The sequence below is a fragment of the Clinocottus analis genome, unplaced genomic scaffold, assembly GCF_023055335.1.
Source record: "Clinocottus analis isolate CAN_PGR_092001 unplaced genomic scaffold, fCliAna1.0.p SCAF_9, whole genome shotgun sequence".
NCBI lineage: Eukaryota > Metazoa > Chordata > Actinopteri > Perciformes > Cottidae > Clinocottus > Clinocottus analis.
The window spans coordinates 10354550-10379583 of record NW_027176251.1 but is presented as its reverse complement, the minus strand read 5'-3'; the positions used below and the strand labels follow the sequence as shown (position 1 = coordinate 10379583).

At 43.4% G+C, this 25034-nt stretch overlaps 1 protein-coding gene across 1 annotated transcript; it reads right to left on the bottom strand.

The window, feature by feature from the left end:
• Nucleotides 1–9521: 9521 nt before the first annotated feature.
• On the bottom strand, nucleotides 9522–24085 carry fam110d (family with sequence similarity 110 member D). The gene is made up of 2 exons (XM_068570332.1): nucleotides 23991–24085; nucleotides 9522–11593 (listed from the first exon to the last, which is right to left on the bottom strand). The coding sequence occupies exon 2, from the start codon at nucleotides 10902–10904 to the stop codon at nucleotides 9561–9563; it is 1344 nt and encodes a 447-aa protein (XP_068426433.1). The 5' UTR covers nucleotides 10905–11593; nucleotides 23991–24085; the 3' UTR covers nucleotides 9522–9560.
• Nucleotides 24086–25034: the final 949 nt, after the last annotated feature.

Genomic DNA, 25034 nt, shown 5'->3' with positions numbered 1-25034 from the left:
CTTCACAACTCAATATTTCTGCACTATTTTAAGTCATGGAGCTGCATTCCTCCCTGGACTTTGCACAGTTATTCAGGATCTTTTCAAGGAGTTATGAGTTCTCATGCTGATGGACTGAAGAATGTAATTAGAGGAAACAGACCGTATTAGATCACATTAGCCTTCACTGGGTCAACAGGCACTTCTCATGTAATTTACTGACCAATAATTTGTTTTCAAGTGTCTTATCTGTCAGATGTGATTAGCATTGTGTGTCGTTACCTTCAGATATGATCAGGTCAGAGAAGTTTATTCTTGCATTTAATATTCCTCACTTAGTTTCCACTTAAACAATGCTGTACGTGGTTGTCATTTAAAAAAAACAAGTAATGCTAATAGGTTTTTTTGCTTTTACGTCTAGATTATCTTATTTGTAACATTTTACATCAGTGTTTTCCTGAAGTACAGAGGACGTACAAGAAACCATTGTTATTATTATCATTTTTTTTGTAAAAGTAAGTAATAAAAAGGGATGTCTTTACATAGTTTAGTGCAATTAATCAATCAAACAAATGGGATAGATTTATGGATTTAAGTTACTTTGTTAAAATCAAATCAAACTCTTTCTGACAAGAACATCAAAGACAGGGAATATAAAACAAGCAAAACACACTAAAAACAAACGTGATCCCTCCAACGCTGCTCGACAGCTGTTCTCTCCGATACAATTAGACCCCACAGAGCATGATATGTCAGGTGGGGATCCTCTGAGGTTTTTTTAGGGGCTGTCATTGGCCGAATCCTCCGGGGAGGTCCTGGTCCTGCCCCGCATGGCGCCGTGGTGATGGGCCTTCCCTCGCCTTGGCACCCAGACGGGGGTTAAATTAGGAAAGGCTAACCTCAGAACTGTGGCGGAGACGAGGGCGAGGTCAAACGTTTTTGTGTGCTTTGATGATGGCGGAGGTTGGAGGGAGCAGCAGACAGACGCTCTTCATCCGGAGCCTGACGGACTGATGGTTCCTACTGTTGTGTGCATGTGGCGATCGAGCTAATTCCTGCATCTCTATTCATTTCAGAGTGTCCTGTGCAAACCATTTGCAGCATTTGTTTCCCTAACCCTCTGCGCCACAGCTTGAACCCGCCACTCTGTAACAATGCAGGGGACACGACGTAGGAAACGGTCCCCTCCCTGCACCAACAGTTGGCCAAGGACTGTTCAGAAGACAACTCAGCCAAACAAGCGTTGTCCAATATATATATATATATATATATATATATGTATATATATATATATATATATATATATATATATATATATATATATATATATATATATATTTGTATAGTTGTATTACCATACTGTAAGGAATTAATTCTACACATATCAATGATCTTTCACATGTTGTTTTAAAACCAGTCAGCTAGAGATTTTTACAGCCAAGCTACGGAGTTAGCAATTATTATCGAGCTAGCTCCAGCTGACAGTCCATGCTAGTGACTTACAGTTGCTGGCTAGAAACGAAAGTGTGAAATGAAAGCTCTGTTGTTTTAGTAATGACTTAGAACTGGGATTGGTAAATTTGCCTTTGTTAGAATTGTGAAATGCTTCTTTGCCTCGTGAGAATGAAAAGCTTGACAAGCGTGACTGCAGTAATAAAGGGGAGTGGGGTTGACCTAACGGTCACCTGGAGAGACATAAAGACCAGACAGTGATTTACTCTTCAGTCCCGTCTCCGTCTGCCACAGCAGAGGCTGCCTAGCTTAAAATGAGCTCAAAATGTGTGGTTCAAAATAAAGCTTTCCACTTCTACGCTTGAAGCATCACATTTTTTTGTCCAAAACAAATAAATAACAAAAGGAAATGAATGTCTTTAACAATTACGTTCGCTGTAACATTTGCAGTCGAGATTTATCAGTAAAATATTTCCACCATGACTTCCTGAACATGTCTTACAGTAGTCTTGAAGGCTTCAAGCCACATGCTGTCTGTCTAATAATTATTAAGTGAAGTAAAATACTGCTATTGCCTTATTTGCAGTTGCTTAAAACATGTCCACATTACCAGATATGAAGTTTGCACTAGTAGTTCAACATTTAAAGACATATTTAGGTTTTTAAAAACATCAGCGGTATACTTGTTTTTGACTCTCAAGCTGCATTGTGGGACTTGTGGGGTTGCCCCATTGGGTTTGTACCAGCACCTGTTCAAGTGAACTATACCGGCAACTATTATAACAAATGATTGCTGGCTGCTTTGACTAAAATCCATACAAAAATCTAAACATAACTGCATGGTGTGAGGATTTCTCCGTCACCGAAGCCTTGTGTGAGGAGGGGCAGGCTCTGAGGGAGACTATTTGAAGTTGCAGATGATTTGCCTTTTTAAACATACTTTTTCCCAGATACATTTTCACTGGCTGTGGAACACATCAAAGCCACCATGTAACAAGAAAAAAAGGGCCGTCATTGGTGGTACCCAGGCCACATTGTGAACATATGGTGCCCCGGAGACGCTTTTCCCCTGTTTGGTGAAAACATCAAGACCTGAGAGTGAAAGAGAGTAAACGAAAACCATAGGGGGGCAATAAAGTGACCAATAAAGAGACTGTATCGAGGAGTTAGGGTTATGAACTCTGCGCCCTCGTGGGAGTCGAGTATCAACGCCGGAGAAGTGTCGATGAATGTTTTCATGGATACAGTCGGGGAGCGAGGGCCATCTGTCGACCTGATGTTTTCTTGTTCCCACACGAGGGAATATAGATCTGACTATGTGATTAAGCTGCTTTCTCACAACCCAGTGGCCTGAATCGCCTACATTTGACAGTGAACTACAGAAAACTACAGTCAAAGATAACGGATGGACTTGGATACAAAATGTACATAAATTATACATTTTAAATGCATATCTTTGTCAAGACTGGAAAACTAGATTGATGTTTTAAGTGGAAAACTGGCATTGTATCTCATAAAATAGGAGAAAACAGTATGCAAATCTGTACGATTATCTATCTCCCCAACTTCTCAAACATTTTTCAAAGCACAACTAAAACCATTCACCAAAAAATCTTTGCTTATTTGTTTGTTAAATTCTTCTCATTCTTGTTATTCTTATTCTTCCCAAATAGGAAGGAGTAAGAAGGGTGTTACTAACACCAAATATTGGTAAAATATACTCCACAGAGAAAATATTCCTCTTTCTCAAAGCAAAATGTGCAGTAAACCCTGTTAATCTGCACTTCTAGCAGGTGAAAACAAACATGAAGGATTATTTGCAGATAGAACTTGCGCTGAACTCTCGACCACACGGCCTCAATCCCAAACTATCCAAAACACTGGACTTATCACAACAAAGAAAATTCATTTCTCACTTTCCCTTACAACAAATACTGTAGCGGGCAAACATACTGCTCTCTGTTTGAGGGTTTTAAGGTATGCACATTTTCACTCATGCTTACTAGTATCTCTGTAGTCAATACAGTACTCAAACTATATATAGTTAGTACTAAAAAATGAAAGGTATTTCCAGACAATGAATTGCTATTCGGATTCAAACTTCAGAAATTCCAATTTGGAACGACAGATCAGATAAAGAATATGACGTGGTTTATTTTCAATATGTACATGTGTCATGAGCAGAGAGAAATAAAATCATGTTTTGGTTGCTAAGTTAAGTGTGCAAGAGTAGAACATATTCAAACAAAGAAAGTACATTATGATAACTAAAGGCATCGAGTATAGAAAAAGTATAGAAATGTAACTACCTAAAGTGGAAAGGACTATTTCTGACAATCTGATCTATTTCTTTGAATATTTTCTTGGGGTAAAAAAAGTTTTAAGGGGCTCAATTATTCCGTGAATACTCCCTGAATGACAACGGTTCAATGTTCAGTTTCGGTTCAGCCCAGCTGCAGTCAACCTTTGCCCTTGTTCTACAATGAAGGTGAACGGACCTCACTAAGGAGAAAACACATAAAACTCCTGTCTCCTCTTTCTGTAAGTTTCAGTTGGGGCTGATCCCGAGCCCCTCCGGCAGTCCTGCCGTTGTTCTGTCGTAGTCTCTCCTGACGTCACATGGTTATTTGAAGAGGGTCCGTGGCTCCTGGTCAGGTTTCCCACAGGCCCGAGGCTCAGCACATCTCCCCGACCCCCCGGGAAGCCGAGGTCACGCATGAGAGAAGGGGAATGGAAAGGGCCACTCCTCTGATTTATGACCCGACGCAGCCATAGGATACCTCCAGCTTTGGGATGGTTTTTGTTACGGAGGTGGAGGTACACCGAAGCAGATTCCCACAGCACCTCCTGCCAACGTTGGTTTAAGATTTCAGCCATTTAGAGGAGGAGGCTCGGCATTCAGAGTCCAAAGGGGCACGAGCTGAAATTGCTTTGTGGTGTGTCCGGACAATAAGCAGGTACAGCACAGTTATCTTTTTCTGTTGACCGGTTGGTTGATTTGTGTTCCCAGATGTTAGCCAGCTGTTGGATTTTGGAAGACCGTCACATAACTGATATGACTGCTGCTGTTTTGGATCATTCCAGTCATTCTTTGGACTCACTCAAGAGGATTTTATTTTAGTCTCTCAGTCGTGAGTCTGCGACTGTATCAAATCAGGCTGTGGGGTCACGTTCTGGTGCCCTCTTCCACTCTTGCTTCATAACCGCCTCCAGTTCCAAAACTACACACTAGGGTTGCAATTTAAAAAGTTTGAACTCTGCAAAATCAACACGCTTATTGGTTCGGTTTCCTTTGAACTCAACACATGTAGCTTTGCGCTGAACTTTGTCATAGCGTTGATGTTTTTCCACCAAGACAGTTGAATTTAACGATCAGCTTCAATCAAGTTTCTGTTTTGTACTGCATTGTGCCCGTCAACGGCATATTCAAAAGTCCAGTTAATTAATTCGGCAAAACTTACATGTTTGAGTATAAGTTACTTTAGTGTAGTAGTACTTCAATGTTTAGGGACTAAAAGCACTAAAAACTGGGACAAAGCTCTCGTCCTCACCAGTAACTTCATGTCCAGACCATGACTGCTTCCACAACGTCCCCAAGCTTGTATCATTTTGATGTATCTTGCACATCACTGATGAAACTGTGCTTCGGTAACAGCTGCTAATTGGCATATTGTGTTTTATTTTTGTACCGGCAGATCATTCAGACCTTTGTCCTAGTTTTGTGTGTTCAGCCTATCTCTCCCTGAGTCATGAACCCAGCTTCTCTCAAGCGTAGACATCCACAGTCTGCTGAAGCTGCTGACGCAGAAGAACTAGGCCAGATTTGACACACTTCACAAGCCATGCTAACCCTGACATACATTACGGCTTCTCAGAGCACAGAGGCAAATACACGCATCACAGTTTTAGGCCACTCGGACACAAAGTGATAGTATTTGAGTTGTTGACAAACAGCTTGACTGGAGGTTTTTAGCCCAGAAGAAGCTCATGTTATGTGTGCCTCTGCATCGTGACACTCAAAAGGTCTTGTTGTGACAGTTGCCAGAAGCAGCCAAGACCACAGCGAGTTTCAAACTCCAGGCAAGAAGGGAATCACGTTTTTATTTGTTGCCCTAGAAATACATGTCGTATACTTTCGTGGGAGTAAGGGAACAAAATGTCTGTTTAAGAAAAAGTTTTAAGATATGCTTTATTAAAAAGCAAAAAGTAAAACTCCAAACCAGTTTGTGAAGTCAAAATTGGGTCAGAACTTTGCTGGACAGGATTTGCTGGTGAGCAAAAGTGTAAAGCAAGACCCCCTGTGGTGATTGTTTTATGTGGGTGGAAAAGCACATAAGTGGCATCAAAGCCTGGCGTGGTGGTGGATCCCTGCCAGCTCATCATCCACTTTGCAAACCAAGCATTTTCTGCAAGTATGCCAAAATTATTTAACAGGTAGACCATCTGAAATTTGCCACAAAAAGACACAACCCTGTAATAACACAATGTGAATTGTCCTCTGTGCTACTAGCTATTGTCTGTTTGTTTCCAGGCAGATCGCGTAAAAAAGGCCAAACCCAAACATGACCATATGTTTGAACTTGTCCTATGAACCCAAAACAGGACGTCGCAGCAGGACCTCCGGTCACAGTAACTGACCTAGACACAGGCACATAGGAGGGCTATTGTTTTATTCTGCTTTGGAAAAGACACAAATAGGGAAAGGAACGTGTGGTTACGGGAATGGAGAAATTGGATGTGTGCGTATTAGTGTTGCTGTAATAGACTTAAGGAAGTCTGAAGAAATAAACCAACAAGCAACATTTTTTTCCAATGTCTGCAAAACAGAGCTCTGTGAACGTGTCAGATGATTGTATCCTGAAATGTCCTGAAACCATGTTTGGCCTCTTTAAAGGGAAAGCACTTCCTAAAATAGAAATCTTATTTCTTTTTTCTTCTTTGTGAAATTGAAATCTCTCTTAAAGCATATGTGAAATACAAAATGTCTCAAAACGTTGTCATTTCATTGTGACGTTTAGAGACATTTTGTGTTTCACATATGCAACACTTGTATTGTAATGTAACACTAGCTTAAAGTAACAGTTTGACATGTTGGGAAGTTATGTTTTGTTAGTTAACCTGCGGCTATGGCTACTTATTTATCGTTCAGACATAATCAATCTTGTCTTGTCACTATAAAGCATTTTGATAATGAAGCTAGAGTCAGTGATTAGCCTAGCTTATCCATACTGGAATTAGCTACCCTAGCTCTGCAAAGTATAACAATCCTCTAAATACTCACTAATTAAAACACTATTTCTTGTTTGATTTAATACACAAATAGGAATATAAATTTGAGGAGTCATTTCTTTTTTTTTTTTTACTGGGAAGTTACATGTTGTAACTATTTCGTGGTGAACAGAGGCAGCACTGACATGTGAGCTGTTTCTCCTGCATCCAGTCCTTATGCTAAGCTAAGCTTATTGCCTACGGCTCTTGCTCAACACTTGATGGACAGATGTGAGAATGGCATTGATCTTCTAATTTAACTGTCAGCAGGAGGGTGATTACGCATAATTCTCAACATTTTGGAATACAAATACATAAATAAATCAAAGTCAACCAGTAATTTCCTGACAATAAATGGACCAACAACAAAAAAAGTGTCACCTGATATTTTCACTTCAAGATTAAAGCTCTGTGACAAGTGAGAGATTAAAGCTCTGTGACAAGTGAGAGCTGTATGCATGAAATACATATATATAAAAAAACATTCTCTTTCCCCTTGAGCTCTGAATACAATGTGAACTGGAGCGTGCAGAAACAAAAGCTGAGTCAGCAGGTCTAGGAAGGAGAGAAGACACAAAGACAGAGCGTCAGGAAGAGTCTGCAGACAGGGCGGAGGGTCGGATCTCAGATGGCGTAGAGTAGACATAGCACCAGGCCACACAGAGGCCTTCTTGTCTATAAACACAACCTGTTGCAACTCACTCAAGAGCATGCAGGGAATGCTAAAAGGATTAGCGCGTAGCCACTTGAGATAATGTGAAAAATGAGACGCGATGTGGTGGAGGGAGGCCACAAGGAGTCAAGGACGAGACAGCGTCACAACACTGACTCAGTCAGCCATAAGATTAAAGAACATTAGTCACAGCTTTTTCTTCTTTTCTTTCTTCTATTGACCACTGCAATTTAAAATAATATACATTAATTAGTAACATTAATGTATGGACACTTTTACTTTTTTTTTTAAATAATCACCCAAAAACACAAGAAAGACCACAAAGAAATTGGCATCACACACTTATTTAATTCGTTGTGTTTATTTGCTGTGTACATCATACACAAACCTCTTTGGAATAAAAACTAAATCTCTCATATATAACAAATAAAAAGAAAGATTCAGAATGTCATGGAGCCACTTTGTAAACATGCAACCAAATGGGTTTAAACAGGGAGATATAAAAACAAAACATGAATCAAGGTTGAGGCGCTTTCAGAAGTGTGCAACGCTGATGTCGAATGTAATTGTGTCCATTTATCACATGCGCAAATAAATCGTGCCCTTGTGTTCATTACCTCTAACTCCAGAACGCCTGCCTCTCAGTCTAACCTCTGCATACTTTTGGCAATCCTATAGTTCCTATTTCAGTGGCATCCTTTCGTGGAGATAAAGTTAAAATCACTGAAGGATGGATGAAGTGAGGTAGGATCTGTGGCTATCAGAGAAAGGAGGCTTTAGCCTCCAATGCTTATTCTGAAGGGAAACGGCTGAGTCAGCTGTGTTAAACGTCTGTAAACTGACAGTAAAAGTGACACCCTAAACACATCTTTCTGGAAAGGGTTTGACAACTTGAGCTTTTTTATTTTTGGTGAATATATCCTTTTTTTAAAATTCTATTCATTTTTTAAGCTTCTTTTGTGACGCTTGTGACCCATATTTGCTTGTAAATGTCTTTCTCTGCCAGGAATCTTCCCCTGTTGCTCATTTTTCAACCAGATAGCTTACACGGCTATGAGCACTGACCACGCATGAAGCATTCGCTGTGGTAATCAATGTCTGAGTCACAAGTGATTATTGGACAGTGTTTATACTGTGTGAGAATCAAACCCTTCTATGGGTTTAGAAAATGAGATGAAAATGATGAAAATGACTGGCCAGGTATGGCTCCTTGGCTTCCACAAAGCGGACGCTCCTTTGAACCGGCTCAGTGTTTAACGTTATATGAGAAGAATCTCTGTAAAGAGACCAAGCCATATGCCTATCTTTCATTTCCTCTCTGTCTGTCCAGTTCAGTGCATTAACAACCCCACAGGGGCGCCTCGCATGTTTTTTTCAACGCCTGCGTTTAAGAAGTAAAAAAAAAATACACAAACTAAACTGGGACAGATCCGAATGAGGTACTCATGGTTCACTTCACAACTAACAGTTTTCCAGTTTAGAAAAAAACATAGCTTAGTGGTTTTCCATTTCAACTTGGTCATTAAGGGAAAAAGTTGGTGGACACCAACTGTGCCCACTGTCTCACGACCAACAAACACTCATGTGCCTTGGAGAGGGTCCGGGGCTGATTTCAGATCAGTTCGGCCAGTAGCTGAAATGAAGCTCCAAATGGAGAGGACAACAACGTCTACTCCACACACACACACACACACACACACACACACACACACACACACACACACACACACACACACACACACACACACACACACACACACACACACACTCTAAAACATTATGCTGGGGGAAATGGTTCCATTCATCAGTAAGGTCTGTCTAAATACCCACACAATAGATCTATAAATACAATGCATCAATTTAAAAAAGAGATAACTAGAAGCAGTTGTTGTCCTCTCATTTGAATAAACTGTCTCTTTGGTGCAAGAGACAACAAGTGGCCGTGTGCCATGGACTGCTAACCCTACGCGCGGTGATGAGCGTCTGAAATTTGTTTGACATTGAAAGATCAATCACATTTTGCTGCTTTGACCTGTATTGCTGTTCAAAAAAAATCACTGAGCTTTCCTTAGCTAATCACAGTTCATACTGTTGCTTTTGATGATTCAATGCTTGGACAAAGAGTAAAACAAAAAAAGAAACCAGCAAACTCTCTGCACTCCACGGCAATTGGTTCCTTGCAACTAGATTAAACAGTAGACTCTTTGGGTCCCTCTCGAGCAGCGTTCTTACACCCGTAAAGCCACTTGATCACACGAGCGTTCCTCTCAATGATCGACACACCAGTGGGAGGCTGCTCGGCCAGCTCCTCCTGAAACAGCCCGTCTCCCGAGTGCTGGGAGAACTCGCTGGGCTCTGAGCAGCCGTCCCCGCCGACACTGCGGAGGGCCAATGAGAGTGTGTCTATGGAGCTGGCACCTGAGAGGAAGTTCGTGCGACCCAGGCGTTCAATCATGTCCACGTCCAGCCCGCAGAAGTCAAAGAAATGCTCCTGCTCCGATAACGCTACCGAGCAGCGCAGAAACAAGTCCGACTTAGAGCGCCGCAACTCCCCGAACCGCCTCCTGGGCGCTGGTGGGGGCGACGCTCGCTTCCACGGGTCGTTCTCGTCATCTTGCTTACTTGAGTGGTTGCCATTGGTGATACCGTCACCGGTACCATTTGTAAATCCGTTCTTAGTCCGTTCAAGCGTACAGCTAAGCGCAGGGCTGGGGATGGACACTGGGCTGCGTTCTGGATCCGTCTTACTGGACCTCCTGCTTCCTGGTCCTCCCTCCGTAGTGTCTTTGTCATTGGTCCAAGACATGCGGGACTCTCCATCCCGCGACGGCGCTTTCTCTTCACCGATCACCATCTTTTGGAGTCTGCCTTCACTTCCGCTTCCCTTCTCCCTCATGGAGCCCTGGAAGAGGCGGCGGACAAAACTGTAGCCCCTCACTTCCGTGTTGTTGTTCTCTCCCACTGCTGCACCGTTGGGACTCTTGCACTCTTTCTTCTGTCTGTAGATGACGAGGGAGTCCGGCCGCAACATGCGCTTGCCTGTGCTTCTCCTGAGCACAGGGGCACTGTGCGGCGCCACCAAGGCGCTGATGCCAGGAGTCCTGGGGTTGGGAGGCAGTACACTGTTCCCATTGCTCCTGTTATGCGCCTCAACGTCCACAGAGGTCCGTCTGTTCTCCTTCCTGGAGTCATCATTTTCATTCTCATCTCTTGAGGTGAACGAGCCAGAGAGTGTCGAGAAGGGGGTGTTGGACGAGTGGCGCGGGGGAAGACGAGGCGTCAGGCTCCCGGGGATGGATATAGCTCGGCGGGGCTGCGGTGGAGGGGTAGCGCATGGCACCAGCACAGGCTCCTGTTTGGTGTTGATCACCTGCTGGCTCTTAACATATTTGGCCTTGTCCGCCTCAAGCCTCTCCACGGCGCTGATTGAGCGGCCGTAGCCTCCGCCGTCTATCTGTCTGCGCAGGTAGTCTGGTCCCTTGTTGAGGAGCCTCAAGGGTGAGGGAGATCCAGCTGGCGTTAGGGGCTTCATGTTGAATCACTGAGCTGGAAAAGACATCAAAACTGCAGCGCTCAAATGACCGACAGCCCCTGGTGTCCCCCAGAAAGCAGTTTGCAAAGGTTTCGAAGGGACGAAACTGGCTCTCTTTTCGGTTCGAGCAGCTCTTGAATCTTCTTTGAGGAGTATTAGATAGGTAGCAATTCAGGAGACCACAGAGTCCAAGTTTGTGGAAACGTTTTCTATAGATAGCTTGCCGTCTCTTTGTTGGGCAATGTAAGCGCCCAGACAAATTGATATCTCTATCCAGTATTTACACAGGCATTTGGATAGGCAGGCAGGGCACAGGGAAGTCCTTTTTTTGTCAGCCGAGAGCCCTCCCAAATGAGACGCTCCCTGCCCACACCGCAGCAGAAATAGCAGGCAGGGTGCACTTTGAAAGAGTTGCTTTTTCCTCCCCCACTTTTTCTTCTTCTCTCCTGCTCTCTCCCAACAACACCCTTCACTGTTGATCTTTTCAGTGACGGCTGCCTGGAGAAATTAGATATAATGGCCTCAAATATTTGCTTTGTGCGGGTTGTCTGAGGGACGCCGGGTCAAGACTTCTATTGTTCGGCGCCCGTCGTGGTTGAGGTGACCTGAGGGGTGGCCGGCACCGAGCCACTTGGTTCGTTGACGGACAGATGGGGCAGATGCAGATCTCGTCCTTGTACTCGCCTCACCTGGGAGACACAGAGAGAGAAAGAGTGGGTTTTAGTTTAGTGTTATTCTCTCGGGGCAAAGCCACAGTAACCAGATGGCAGGAAGGGACGGTGTTCCCTGAAGCTCAGCTCAGATTCTGCTTATTTAAAGCTGAAGGGAGTTGCTGAGCGGATGTATGTAAGCATTTGATGACCAGACCTTACATAGTAAACATTATAAGCATACTCAAATTTGACACTTTCTTAGTCAATGAGAACACATGTACGGGTTCATCTACAAACAACATTAACATGTTGCAGCTGAACCAGAAACATTGTAGTGAGACAAAATGTGATTTTCCTTTGTCGCAGAATGTGATATAAGCAATTTCTTAAATGTGAACATAGATATCACATACATGAATTAACAAACACATGGATAATGTTTCCTATGCGTGTATTTCTTCAACTTTTGTCTGGTTTGTGTCTGGCCTCCTGCAGTAAGTAAGTGTGATGTTTGTTGTCCAGATGTTCTTGCAACATCCTGTAAGTTTTGGATGAAAGATGAATGGATGCAACAATGTCTGTTGTCTATGCGCATGATGTGCCTGTTTTCCGCTCAGGAAGTACTGAATTGTTATTTTCTTTCTGGACCGATTAGGCAAAGACAAATCTGTAACAACATCCTGTAGTTTGGATCACAGAGAAAAACTGTCATATTTTCCCAATATCAAAGCACTGCTCCAAGCACCAATTCTTCTCTCTGCCACCGCCGCTCCATGAACATAAAAGAACATGTGACTGAAGGAAAATAACCCTCCTTTGACAGATCAGTGTAGCTGACGGCTTTAAAGTTTCAAACAAATATCTCCACTGAAAACGAGACTGAGGTTGTTCTCAACAGCTTTAATTAAACCAATACACTTCTGAGGCAACTAATCGTTCACAGTCACAGCTTGTTCTTAAAATTAACAAGCCACTAAAAAAAGTTACGCGATGGTTAAAACCGAACATAGATAAGACATGACTCAGGGAAACGGGCTGCCCCATTTTGCGTTAATTATGTGTTCAGAGAAGAAAGACGTGTCATATCTTTTACGTTTTCGTGCTATGTGAGTATTTGTGAGGGGGGAGGGAGGCTGCACGTGTCTATAAGAGAAAAGTATCGCCCCGAGGAGTATTTATAGCATGAAAACAACCCAGCACACTTATCATGTGTCTATGTATATATGTGAATGTATGTGCATATGGCCATGTGTATATTTGAGTCTCTTCTCTAGTTTTGCACCTGAGCTTATGAACTGAGTTTGTGTGTGAGGTGTTTCTGTGCATGACGTCAGGGAGGTATTGTGCTCATTGTTCAGTCGGGTCTGTCAAGTGTTATCACATGTTATCATAGCGTAAAAAACAATGAACTACCTTCTTTGGCAGGAAAAAGGATCCATGTCTCGTCGTTAAAGACAAACCGTATGACCCAGCTGGTAGAGGCAAACACAAGCAAACACTTAACCCTCGGTTTCCCATCTTCTATTTATAAAGCATGAATAACAGTGTGACAGAACGACATGCACACCGGCCATGAGCTACGAAGCTTAGGACAACGTTAGAAAAATCAAACCTGTAGATCAGCTACTTACCAGCAGTTTGTCTATGGACATTCATTTATTAAAAAAATGGATCAAAATGTTTAATTTTAGATTATTTCATTTGGCTTATAAAGTAGCTACAATTAAAAAATATATATATTCCACCAGGCAATTCCTAAAATTGGCCACACTTTTCTTCAGGGTTCAGTTTAACTTTTAGTACGACTGTATAGTCTATTACACCTAAACGCTTAACTACTATTGATACATTAGAAGGTGACATTTCACGCACACGTAACTCTACCTGGTTCAGTCTGCTCACCCCTCACCCCACGGGCCGAGCCTGTCAGATGGCAGGCCACTATAAATTCACAGAGGAAGGGGGAGGCGTGGGGGAGGGGGCAACAGCCAAGTAGTTGTTGTTTTTTTCCAGATGTCGGGCTGTCAGAGCTCGGGAAAGTCAGCCATTGTTGAGGTAAAGTTCCGGGAAAAAATGTCAAATGTAACAGGTGTGGCGGGAAAAGAAAGGGCATGACACAAGTTAAAAGGGTAGAAAATGAGGAGGAAGTGGGACTAGAGGTTACAGTGCGTTGCTGGGGTTTGGGTATTTATTAGACACCTTTCTTTCGGAACAATCTGTTCCCCATCTGTGCTCAAAATGGATAAGGGGCAGGCTAATGCCATTGAAGCGTTAAAAAGGGGATTATTGTCATGGGAGCCTAAACATAAGCAATTAATCCTGACGGTAGCTTTCCATTAAAGAGGGCGTGGTTAAAGCATGCAACATGATATCAATACAGAGACTGTTAATCCCTCCTGGTCACACACTCGTGACCTTGAAATTTACAACAATGGGAACAATACATTTCCAGCTGCTAATGTTTTCCTTCGGCTCTACTCTTAACGATAGTGTGCATCCATTGAATCTGACATTATGAGCTTGAAGGAAACCAGCCTCTTTCAGAGGTTATCTCTTGCTCCGAGTGCTATCGTGGACATCATATGACTAAATCTGAGTCGGCTGTTCGGGATATGATGTCTTCACAAGAAACGCTGCTGAATAGAGACGACTGGACGAGTATGTCGTCTCAACAAAAATCAATGAGATGCTCAAACAAAAATGGAACATCTGTGAGAAGAACTGTGCGTAATGAACAGGTTACGTTTGACAACACACACACACACACACACACACACACACACACACACAGACTCACACACAGAGTGAACCAGTGACTCGACTGGGATTTGCTAGTCACCATTAGCTCCATTGGCCATAATGAGTCAGATTAGTAGCCAGCATCTACTCTTGTGAACTCCCGGATTGCAAAATCTTTCTCAGGTGCGTGACCTCTCAGTGTAGGTTGTCATTAACCTTTAAACCTTTTTCATCTCTATAGTGAACAACCCCCCTTCTCCCACACCTTCTCCTTCCCAATGCTACCTAGTATTGTGTCTTTCATTCCCGCTGAACTCTCCTGCTCTCCTTCCCACTCGTCACCTCTCCACGCCTCCTGTAGACGCCAAAGGGCCTCCTCACCCTCTCATTTTTCCTACTCCCTCACCCTCTTCCTGTCTCTCTCCTGCTGTATTTACTTGCACTCCCTGCATCTGGGTCCCTGCTTCAAAAGCTTTTGCCAAAACAAGATGTTTTATTGATGAAAATTGATTTTTTTCCCCACATATTGACACCGTTAGTTAAGTAAAATTTTCATATGGAGGAGTAAATCAGAGTCAGATTTCTTTTTTAAATAGGTCAGAAGAAGAAATGGCATGTATTTTCTGAAGTCTTTGCTTATTTTCTTTTTAGAAATGCTGGAGAGTTGTACCTCTTATGGACTCTGAAGGAAAAATCCTATTTTATTAAAGCACCCAGGAGCAGGCATTGCTGGCCTATAAAGGGTCACAGACCAAATAGTTTGTGCAGAGTCCTCTGGAAACATCCTCTGTCATCCACACAGAAATCTATTTTTACATTTTTACCAGCTTTTTATCGCTGGTTACAATACACGTGGGCGCTATGTCGTCATCACTGTTCTTCTCTTTTCCCTCAATAGCTGTAATATCAGCAAATACACAAATTTAACAGCTACAAAGACGAGAAAAAAAACATCTTCACAGACAGTGCCTCAGTCTCAGAGCAAAAAAAAAAGAAGAACATTTCATGCTGTCCTCCTGGGCAAAGCATGAAATGTTAGGCTAATGGGCAAATGTCTGCCAGATTTGTTGACAAGCACTCTGGTCCATTGCAACTAAATATGTATTCCACATCTCTATGTGAGTCTTATGAGAGGTAGCTGTCGGTCAGCCTCTGGCTACACATTTACTACAACATGACCAGTAGGATATTTACTGTTCACTTAAGTGAATGAACATACAAGGAAACAAGTGAAATCTCCGTAAAAATGCCAACCGCCTCATTTTAAAAGTGATTTATGGGCCGTGCGGTCAGTGCAAACGATAACAACAGAATTCAAAACATTCAGCGACTCCAGGATGATCAACTCAGCACATTAAATGTACAACCGCTCTCTTACACCTTCCATCCCTCTGTTCTTTAATAAAACTCCCCTCAGTCTGTCTGTCTGCCCTCTATCTTCCTTTCCTGCCTCCCCCGTGTCCTCCCTGTGAAGCGGATGGCCCAGCCTGCAGGGGAGGCTTAGCCGGGCGCCCCCATGCAGCTAAAGAGGAACCAGATGTTTAGTGTCATGCTGCATCAAGACAGAGACCTGTCATGTCAATTTTCCTTTTAATCAACAGCATTATTTGGACTGCTTTCATTTGACCGCTTCAGAACACAAAGCAGGTTATGTTTATATTTTGCTATCGATTCGACTGTCACATACACATATTTGACGGTGAAAAAATTCATTTAAAAAAGCCCCAGAAAGAATTAAAGACCCCATCAAATCCAGGAAGTGGTTGTTTACGCCACAGAAAAAGAACTTGATCAGGACTCGCTGGGCGTATCCAAAGACAAACCATCTGGCCTCGGATCAGAAGGTTAAAGCAAGTTTCCGTGTGAATTATGCATTCAGTGAGGTAAACACGAGATAAGAGGTTCATAGATTCACACGGACCACCTTTGAAGCTCTCGGGAACGAATGCAGCACACTTACCTGTCAGATTAATCCTCGGACAGATGAGAGGCATCTGCAGCCGTCACGGAACCAACTGGCCATCTCTAATGTCTTTGCTCTCCTCTGTTGTTTGCTTTATACTAACATCTGGCACCACTCTTTAGGACGACACAGACTAACGATCATCACCAGCCAACACTACAGACCTCAAGAAGTCTGTTATAGGGTAGGACAAAAAAAAGGGGCGTTTTTTCTATTATCTATACCGGTCTTTCTCTGCATTATAAATGGACCGACAACAATAGTCCTCCTCCAGGTCTACAGATAAGTCTTGACCTGGTTGCTCTGCCTCATTAGTCAGGGAGGGAAAGGGAAAAATAACAACATGGTGACAGTAAAATGTAAGAGATGGAGCCACGGGACAGACACTGTCCCCTCAAAGACAAAGCCCGGCAGCCAGTTGTAAATCCTGTCACCATTGTGAGGCCTTGAGCACCATTAGCCGCTTGATCTACGGTTAGAGGCTACCTTGGAGATGGCTTGGCCACCTGGGACGAGTTAAGGCACCCCCGACCTGAATAGGCCTGATCCCAAACAGTAAAATGGACAAGATGGGCTCTTAACTCACTGCTGCAACTCTTTTGTCATTCAAAGCAAATCATCGCAAAGACAGCTGAGCTCTGGAGCAACAAACCAAAGAGGCCTACGCAGACTTTAAGATGTCAGGGATAAGATACGTGCCATGCTGGGTGCATACACAAGGCCACGTCAATATTAGTTAAAGATGGAACTCAAGCGTGAAAACACAGAAGTCTGTGAAATGAAGAACGCTCACGATAACCAAAAACATTTTAAATTAACAGATAATTAGCCACTGAACTAAGTAAGTCGCGCCAATCGTCTAAGCTGGCTAATTATTAGCTAAGAAGCTTATAAGCTTTTTTTTTTTTTAACTCAGAAACCAGAAACTAACTTTAGCCTCGGTGTGGTAACTAAATTTAAATAAAAGTGAAAACAGAAGTTTACAAAAGACAGAATTCACAATATACTCAAGTAACTTAGAAAACATAAATGTTTGCTTGTAAATTACATAATTATTAGCCAACTGGTATGTCAACCACCTAATAATTCGATTTTAATAAAAGATAACCTCTGATGTGCATCCTTTTTTTTATCTTATGACATTACGGCTTGCCAAAATCGATTTGCTTAATCGATAGCAAAAATAATGGTTAGTGGATGTATTCAACTTATCTGAGGTAATAATTAAAACAATGAGATTTCAATGACCGCTGTAACGTGTGACGACTTGTAACAGCCGTTATACTGTAAGTCGGGCCATTACCAGAACTGTTACGCCCATGCAGTGCTAACACAGATAACGTCTGCTGAGATAATGTGTTCACATGTATTCAAACTTTTAACAACAGACTGTGTAAGTTCCTTTTTCCGCTGGGCTCAAGAGTGCTGGCGCTGTTGATTATTAAACAGCTCTGACCTATAAAGTTTTATGAGTCACTAAGAGTTTACTTTTTCAGCTACAGTTTTGAAAGCAAACATAACTGTTCTAAAGCTTTCCTTTGAATGTTCGGCCAACATTTGACTCAAAATTTTACCTTAAATTCATTTTTTGACGATGAGAACAATGAGAGACAAGACTATCATAAGAATCAAATTCAAATTTTAGTCGAAATTTTTTACGTAAGTGACTCAAAAGTCTCTCAGAGGATCTCTTCCCAGGTGCACTGTGCCAAGATGTCTAATAATCTACACAGAGACACCTGAACCTGCCTCGCGGTCCAGGAATGTTGAGCCCGGCTGCAATACCTTACTGCTGATGAGTGAACTATTGACGGTTGAACTCGTGCACTTGCAAGGAGATGACGTAAACCTTGATCCTAATGTGAGAACTGTACAGACCATGTATGTTCAGTAAAGTCACGGATCTAAGAAACACATTGTGTAACTTGTATTTGTCTGTAACACTCTCTGGCTGCACTCTTCTGAGGAGCATGGATCTATTAAACAATAAAAAAAGTGTCCCAAAATAGCAGCTCAGTCATTTCAATGGAAGCAACTCAACATGTTTCTAGCACTCATGTGTATTAAATGCACATTAGTGTCTCTTCTGATTGAGCCAGCCTGACTTCCCACACTTATTCATTTTTGGAGCTTACTATGTTACTATTATAAAATAAAATGAAGATAAGGTCCCAAACATTCAACCGTTCTGACACCTCAAAAGTGAATATTTGCTGTTAGGTTTTCTGTGGTCAATAAGAAATTGTCAGATTAATAATTGTGGTGTATTAGTCAGAATATGTTCTTATTTTTACAGCAGTTTCTTTTGAACTTGATGTGTCAGAATTCTTTTATGTCACATAACCTGCTGTTCCAGCTGTGGCCACTGGGTCTAAGTCTTTAGTTGACGCACGCCAAAGTGTGCAGTGTTTCATCTGGACGTTTGTGTGGGAGAAGACAGTAAGAGAGAGTTTGAATAACAAGTGTCCAGATCTGGGCTCTATCAAGTCGACGTCCCAGCTCTGGTTTTGTAAATTATGACCGCTGCTGCGGCTCCCTTCACATGCTAGCCTGGCTTATGTGAGCCGCACTGACCTACTGTGTGTGTGAAGCACAGCCCTGGACTGGGAATGCACTTTGCAACTCAGGGTAACACAGATCTTTCCTTAAAAAGCCTGTCCCAAGGCTGTTTATACATGGACAGAATTCTGGGCACATCCCTCAATCTCCCAGAGTCTTAAATTATGAAGGCCTGCTCCCACACTGTGCACCCTCATTAAGCTCTCAGCTGGGGAGACTGCTCTGAAAGACAGCACTGTCTGGCCAGCTGCCAGATGTTTTATTTCACCAAGTCGGCACATTTTTCACTCTGCCGGGCATATGTCCGCTCCAACAAAGTGATGAAAGACGCTTCAGTGGATGGTAGCCGTCAGACCCGCAAAGAGCAAATAAAATGTCAAAACATGGTAAGTGGTGTTAAATCCTACACCTGCAGTTGAGCCGAGTGCAACCTCGTCACGATGAAAAGCCTCACAGCACTGCGATGCGAGAGGTCGTCGTACTCGGAGAGGTGAGCTCAGTGAAGAACTCCCACAGCGACCAACAAGACAATTAGTGTGTAACGTCTGTCAACCCCACCCACCTCACACACCAGGTTGCCAAAAAGGACATTCCCAGAACATTTGCAGAGTTGTTCCAAACGCGTGTTGCTGATGTTAGCAGTAAAAAGGTTAGCGCTGACTTGTTAGGACTCGTGAAGGGGATTGTTTGGGGTTGGTTAGAGCTTAAAGCTGCTCCAGCTGTGCTGTGTCCCCAAATACTGGGTCATCTGTGACTGTAGTGTCAACCTCCCACACCACCCCACCTCCCCACACACACACTCGCCACCGCCACTCTCCACCACTTAAAATGTGCCAGCATCGATTTGCTTTCTGCACAGCTGAACACTGTTTGATCCGGTTCATTTGGTTCAACTCATGTTGAGAAAATGCTCCAGTAACACTCCTTATGCAGGCACTGCTTATTGGATAGACATCAACCAATCTTGTGTTTGTAAAGGCACAACATTTAATTTGCTAGCTGGCTTTAAAGTAAGGTAAACAGCCCCTGAAAAGGTGGCTTCAAAGAAAGCTTCAGTATTTCTCGAGAACTGCAAAGACGAAATAGACGAAATAATTAACACTCATTAATATTAACAGGGCAGGCTTGGTCAAATGGAATTGACAGTTATGAAATCCTTAGCAAACAACTCCCGGACTCCCACTTTTAATCATCTGTTGCTGAAACCTGACTGGTGCAGATACAGAAATAAGTGACATATTTTTCAAAGTGAGTACTTCCCCTTCATACCAGAAAGAGAAACACATGCGCCGAAAACTCTTGTGTAAAATAACAAAAAAATTGGCCCAAATAGTTTACATTCCTGCCCCATCACTCCTAAAAAAATGATTTTTAGGGCCTCACATCCAACATTAACCTCTGACAACTTTCCAAAAAACAAAACCTCAAACAAGCATAACCACTTGTCGACTACGAGAATAAAATAACAGAACATCTCTCACACTGAGACCCTCGGCCGAGTTCTTCTGTTTTCCTCGCTGCCATCTACACTTAGCTGTTAACCTCCCCTGAACCTGCCAGCTGTCCTCTCTCATTACCGATCGAGCGACCTGCTTCTCGGCAAACAGCCCCCCGAGTGCCGCAGAGAGAGACCCCCGCAGTTTGTCGCTTCTCCTCCTCCTCCTCTTCCTCCTCCCTCTCCTCCTGTCAGAATCAGAAAACATCTGGAGGAGCCGGAAGAGTTTTTGTGGAGGCTGCGTCGACGGTCCTGCTCCCGTGTCGGAGGAACCGTCCGGGCCTGTGTCATCTTCCTCGCGGTTGAGCGGACACAGTGCGGCACGGCTGAGTGTGATGGGATGTGGCAGCGCTACAGAGGCGCTCCGGTCGGACTGTGAACAATTACGGGGATGTGAGAGCAGCAGAGAGAAGGGCTGCCCTCACAGCTGTCACCCGCACATGGGGGACTGTTGGGAGATGGAGATCTGTCAGATCATGTCTCCTGATTTCGTTGCCAACAATGAATTATGGATCGAGTTATGAGCCCCACGGAGATGCGAGGTGATGTAAGAGCAGACTTAAGGCCTCCTGGGAATGACAAAACGTATTATGATAACGATCAAATCAACTCCGGAGTTGGATACAAACATTTGTTGCCGATCTTGCCAGCAAGCTGAAGAAGCGTACTCAAAGACAATTTTCGAGAGCGCGGCACCCTAAAGCCAACAAGTGGAGGTTTCACTCCAAAAAAGCTCCATCTATTATGAAAAATATGTCTCTGCTCATCAAATTATCACTTCAGTGACTATGATTCCACACTTGGTTGTTTACAAAACAGGAGAAATATGAGCTTGGTACATTGAGCAGATTGTAGGTTTTACTTCTCCTTCTCACCATCATACTTTATCAGAGTGGGTATCACTTATCACAGAGTACCTGCCTGAATAAGTGGATTTGCTGCTGGATGTAACTGAAAACTGTGTGTTTTTCTTCTCTTTCAAACCGTCAGCGAGGAAGTTCCCAGAGACAGACTCCACCAGGGCCCAAACAAGGAGCAATAAAGCTAAATTATAAGTCTGGTGTGTGTGTGTGTGTGTGTGTGTGTGTGTGTGTGTGTTTGAAGTCTCACACTGTTGTGAACCTCAAATCTCTAAAACCAGCTGCTGTTCAGCAACACACACACACACACACACACACACACACACACACACACACACACACACACACACACACTCAAACAAAGTGCCAGGGGGAAGATGATGTCATTAGCAGGACACGTTTTTCGTCTTTAATTAGAAACGCAAGCTTCCAGCCTTAACTTGGGGGTCTATTCCGTGTAACCATGCAACAAAACGGGGATTAAACGGAACAAAATGTTTGACATCCCTCTTAAAAGCCATGCCTTGAACCCGACTGCGGTGCAGTTCAACTGCGAGTGATAAGAAACACATGAGTGGCCCATTGTGAACTAAAACCATGAAATATTGCGGCTTCCGCTCGTCCTCCACAGTCGGCACTGATGTGGCTCGAACCGATCAGATTATACACTCGTAGAGCCTCAAAAAAACATTTTTGTTTTCAGGGGAGAAAATTGGAAAATAAGAGACGAAGTGGAATCCTTGTGTGCTATTATGTCCCATAAGATATTCTCGTGTTCGACCTGCGAGATCAGGGATCAACGGCATGGTGGCCTCCTGGGCTTCTGTTTAGACTCCTCCGGTGCGGTGGGCGTATGGATATCCATGAGCATGTTTGGTATCCTCAAAAGTTATGAAGTCAGCGTGATACTCAAGGCCCCACCAACACCATCCTGATCAATAACCCTGCTGGTGCTACGAGCCAAGCATTTCATTTAGTCCTGTTAATGATGTCGGGCCTCCTGTCGGCGCCGCAGACGGAGGCTGCAGCGATCAGCCCCGCGCCCCCCCGGGCTCTTTCTGTAACGCCAGGAAGTATTCTCGTCCGCTCCGCTGGGATCAGCATCAAACAGACGCTGCCGTGGTACAGCTGGAAAATTAGCGCACTGCCACAAGGAGCGCAGGAGAAAAAAAAGCAAAGGGCTATTTGGAAGTTTGGAGAATTCAGTCGGAGAGGGATAGTTTGTTACCTGCATTTAAACACGCGCAACATGTTGGATGTCGGTGTTTATGATCTGTGACTCATTGTAGCTCTCAGATTGGTGGGTTTAAACATACAAAAAAGTTGAAACATTGAAAGGTAGGGAGATAATGGGTCTGAATCTGCCTTTTACTAAATGATTATACATCATGCATAACGAGTGCCTTGAGTTAATCAGACCCATGAGGGCAGCAACTTATATTTGTTTATCTCATTGTCGTACAACTCAAAGATACCCCCCCCCACCCATCTCCTCTCCTCTGGAAAGAAACAGTGAAAGCCTCATAACTGCACCATCACGTCCATGATCTGCATCAAAAAGCATGAATTAAACCGGCGCACGGGCCAAACCAACGGGTGCTCACCTATGAAATTTCAGGGTGTTTACAGGACATGTGTGGTCTGTTTAGTCTGGCTCCAAGTTGTTTATGCTCCTGACCCCACAGCCAGCAAGCCATTGCATGAAACACATCAGCAGAGAGTTAGGGGGGAGGGATAGAGGCGGGTCAAGGTGGAGTTGACCCCGAGGGCACTCAATTGTTTCCTTGGAGGGGAAAGTCTTCACAGTCTTTTCGGGTTTTAAAGTGGGCACATTGCATAACGACCCTCTCAAGTACCCAACTTTACTTTCTTTTGGGAGCTCTCAGGTGACTCCAACTTTCGACTTTGTGATGTATCTAATCGTACGACCGAGACATGCTTATGTCACAAATGAACTGATTGGTAGGAAAATGCTTGATTTAAGTTTTGGCATGACGAAACCTCCCTCCTGTGATTAGACGTTTGGATGCCAGAGCCTCACTTGTGCCGTTTTCCTGATTTGATCCAGATGTAAATATTTGTGTGTGGAGCAGAGTTAAGATGGGATCAACCTGCCGCCCCAGGTTATCTGCAATAATCAGAGCTCAGTGGGCCGTCATCCCTTTATTACCATGCAGCTATTACTGACTGCTGCTGGACTCCAAGGCTGAGTTCAACCAGCGAGCCCACATATACATTCAAATGGCAGATGATAAATTGCTGCATTTGTCAACTTCACGAACAAAAAAACTTATAATCCATCCATAAACCTGGTTTATTGTTTATGGTTTATTCAGCTACAACAGGTCTGACATCCATCACAGACATACTGCAAGCAGAGTTTGCCTTATAGTGCATCAGCCATAAACACACCATAAACATCTCAGGCATGACTGGAAGACAACTGAAAGTAATCCTGTAGTAAACTATGTAGGATTTAACTATGAATACATAGCACTCTACCATGTAGCCTTCAGTGAAGTCTAGTAATCACCAGTGAGGACAACGCTCGGTTCCGCGGCACTGAGGTCATTTTAGTCCCCTTTCCTGCCGTTCACGCTCGCATATGGCTCATTCAATGCGCGGTCAATGCGTGCCGATATTCCGCTCGCGTGGAAGTGTGAAATAGGGCTGCCAGCACAGTCACAGAGACCACAGATCCGATAAATCAAGTCTTACCCGAATGCACCCGGATCGGTCCCCGGGAAAACTTCCCAAGTGCGCATATCTCGACTCACGCGCCCGCAAAATATGAAGGACCATCAAAACATCGCTCACCTTGCTCAGTTTATCCGCTCGTTCAGGTTCAGGCTCAGAATCCTCTCTCTCTCTGTGTCTCTCTCTCTCTCTCTCTCTCTCTCTCTCTCTCTCTCTCTCTCTCTCTCTCTCTCTCTCTCTCTCTCTCTCACTCTCTCTCTCTCAGGGCTCTGCGCTGTGCGGGGACTGCTGGCACACTGACGACCGCCGCTCGGCAGCAGGCGATAAAGAGGGAGTCCCTATGGAGGAGAAGGAGGAGGAGGAGGAGGAGGAGGTTGGGCAGGTATGAGGCTCATGTGTGTAAACTGACTCCTAAGCGAGGGGTTGGGGGTGGGGTAGGGAGGGGGGGGGGGTAATAGTTTCAGAAGTATTATTGGTGGAAGTTTAATGAATGAAATCAAGTAGCATATTGCTTATCTTCAAATATGTAAATGAAGTAGCTGAGGGAGTAGCTCATTTTGTTGAACTTTGTGTCGGTTCCGGAGTCTACCGCAAGCTCAGAGCCATGTTGGTTGTTCACATTTATTTATTTATATGTTCACGGCCATATTTTAATTTTGGGGAGGGGTTTCAAAGGGAGGCCTGAAATGACTGTCTGTCACAGCTTCCATTGGAAAAGAGGTCGCAACACGTCTGCTTTTTTTGTGGTTTTATAATTTTTTTAATCTCACATTATCTTGCTTAATTTCTTGTGATTACCAACCCTGCCTTTAAGAAGTTATACATATCTTGTAAGTCATATGGGTAATTCTACATAATTTCATTATTAAGAAATATGTTTTTACTTTTATATTAGATGGGCTACTTGTGGTTTACACTTTTTTTGCATTCTTCTTATAGCATACAACGTCGTTGTCCAGGCCCTAACCTACCACTTATATTTTTGGAAACAACTGGAGAACACCTGAAGTAAAACATGTTTCCCATGTTATATAATAGCTTGGCTTATTAACATGGGAACTTAATTGTTAATCGGTACCAAACACAAACCGTAACTTTTACAGACGTTGGGTTAAAAAAACATCAAACAAAAAACAGCTTAATTCATGCTGACTGATTGTACGA

Bases quoted from the DNA above. Each gene is read 5' to 3' on its own strand.
- fam110d (XM_068570332.1), bottom strand. From the start codon at position 10,904: ATGAAGCCCCTAACGCCAGCTGGATCTCCCTCACCCTTGAGGCTCCTC.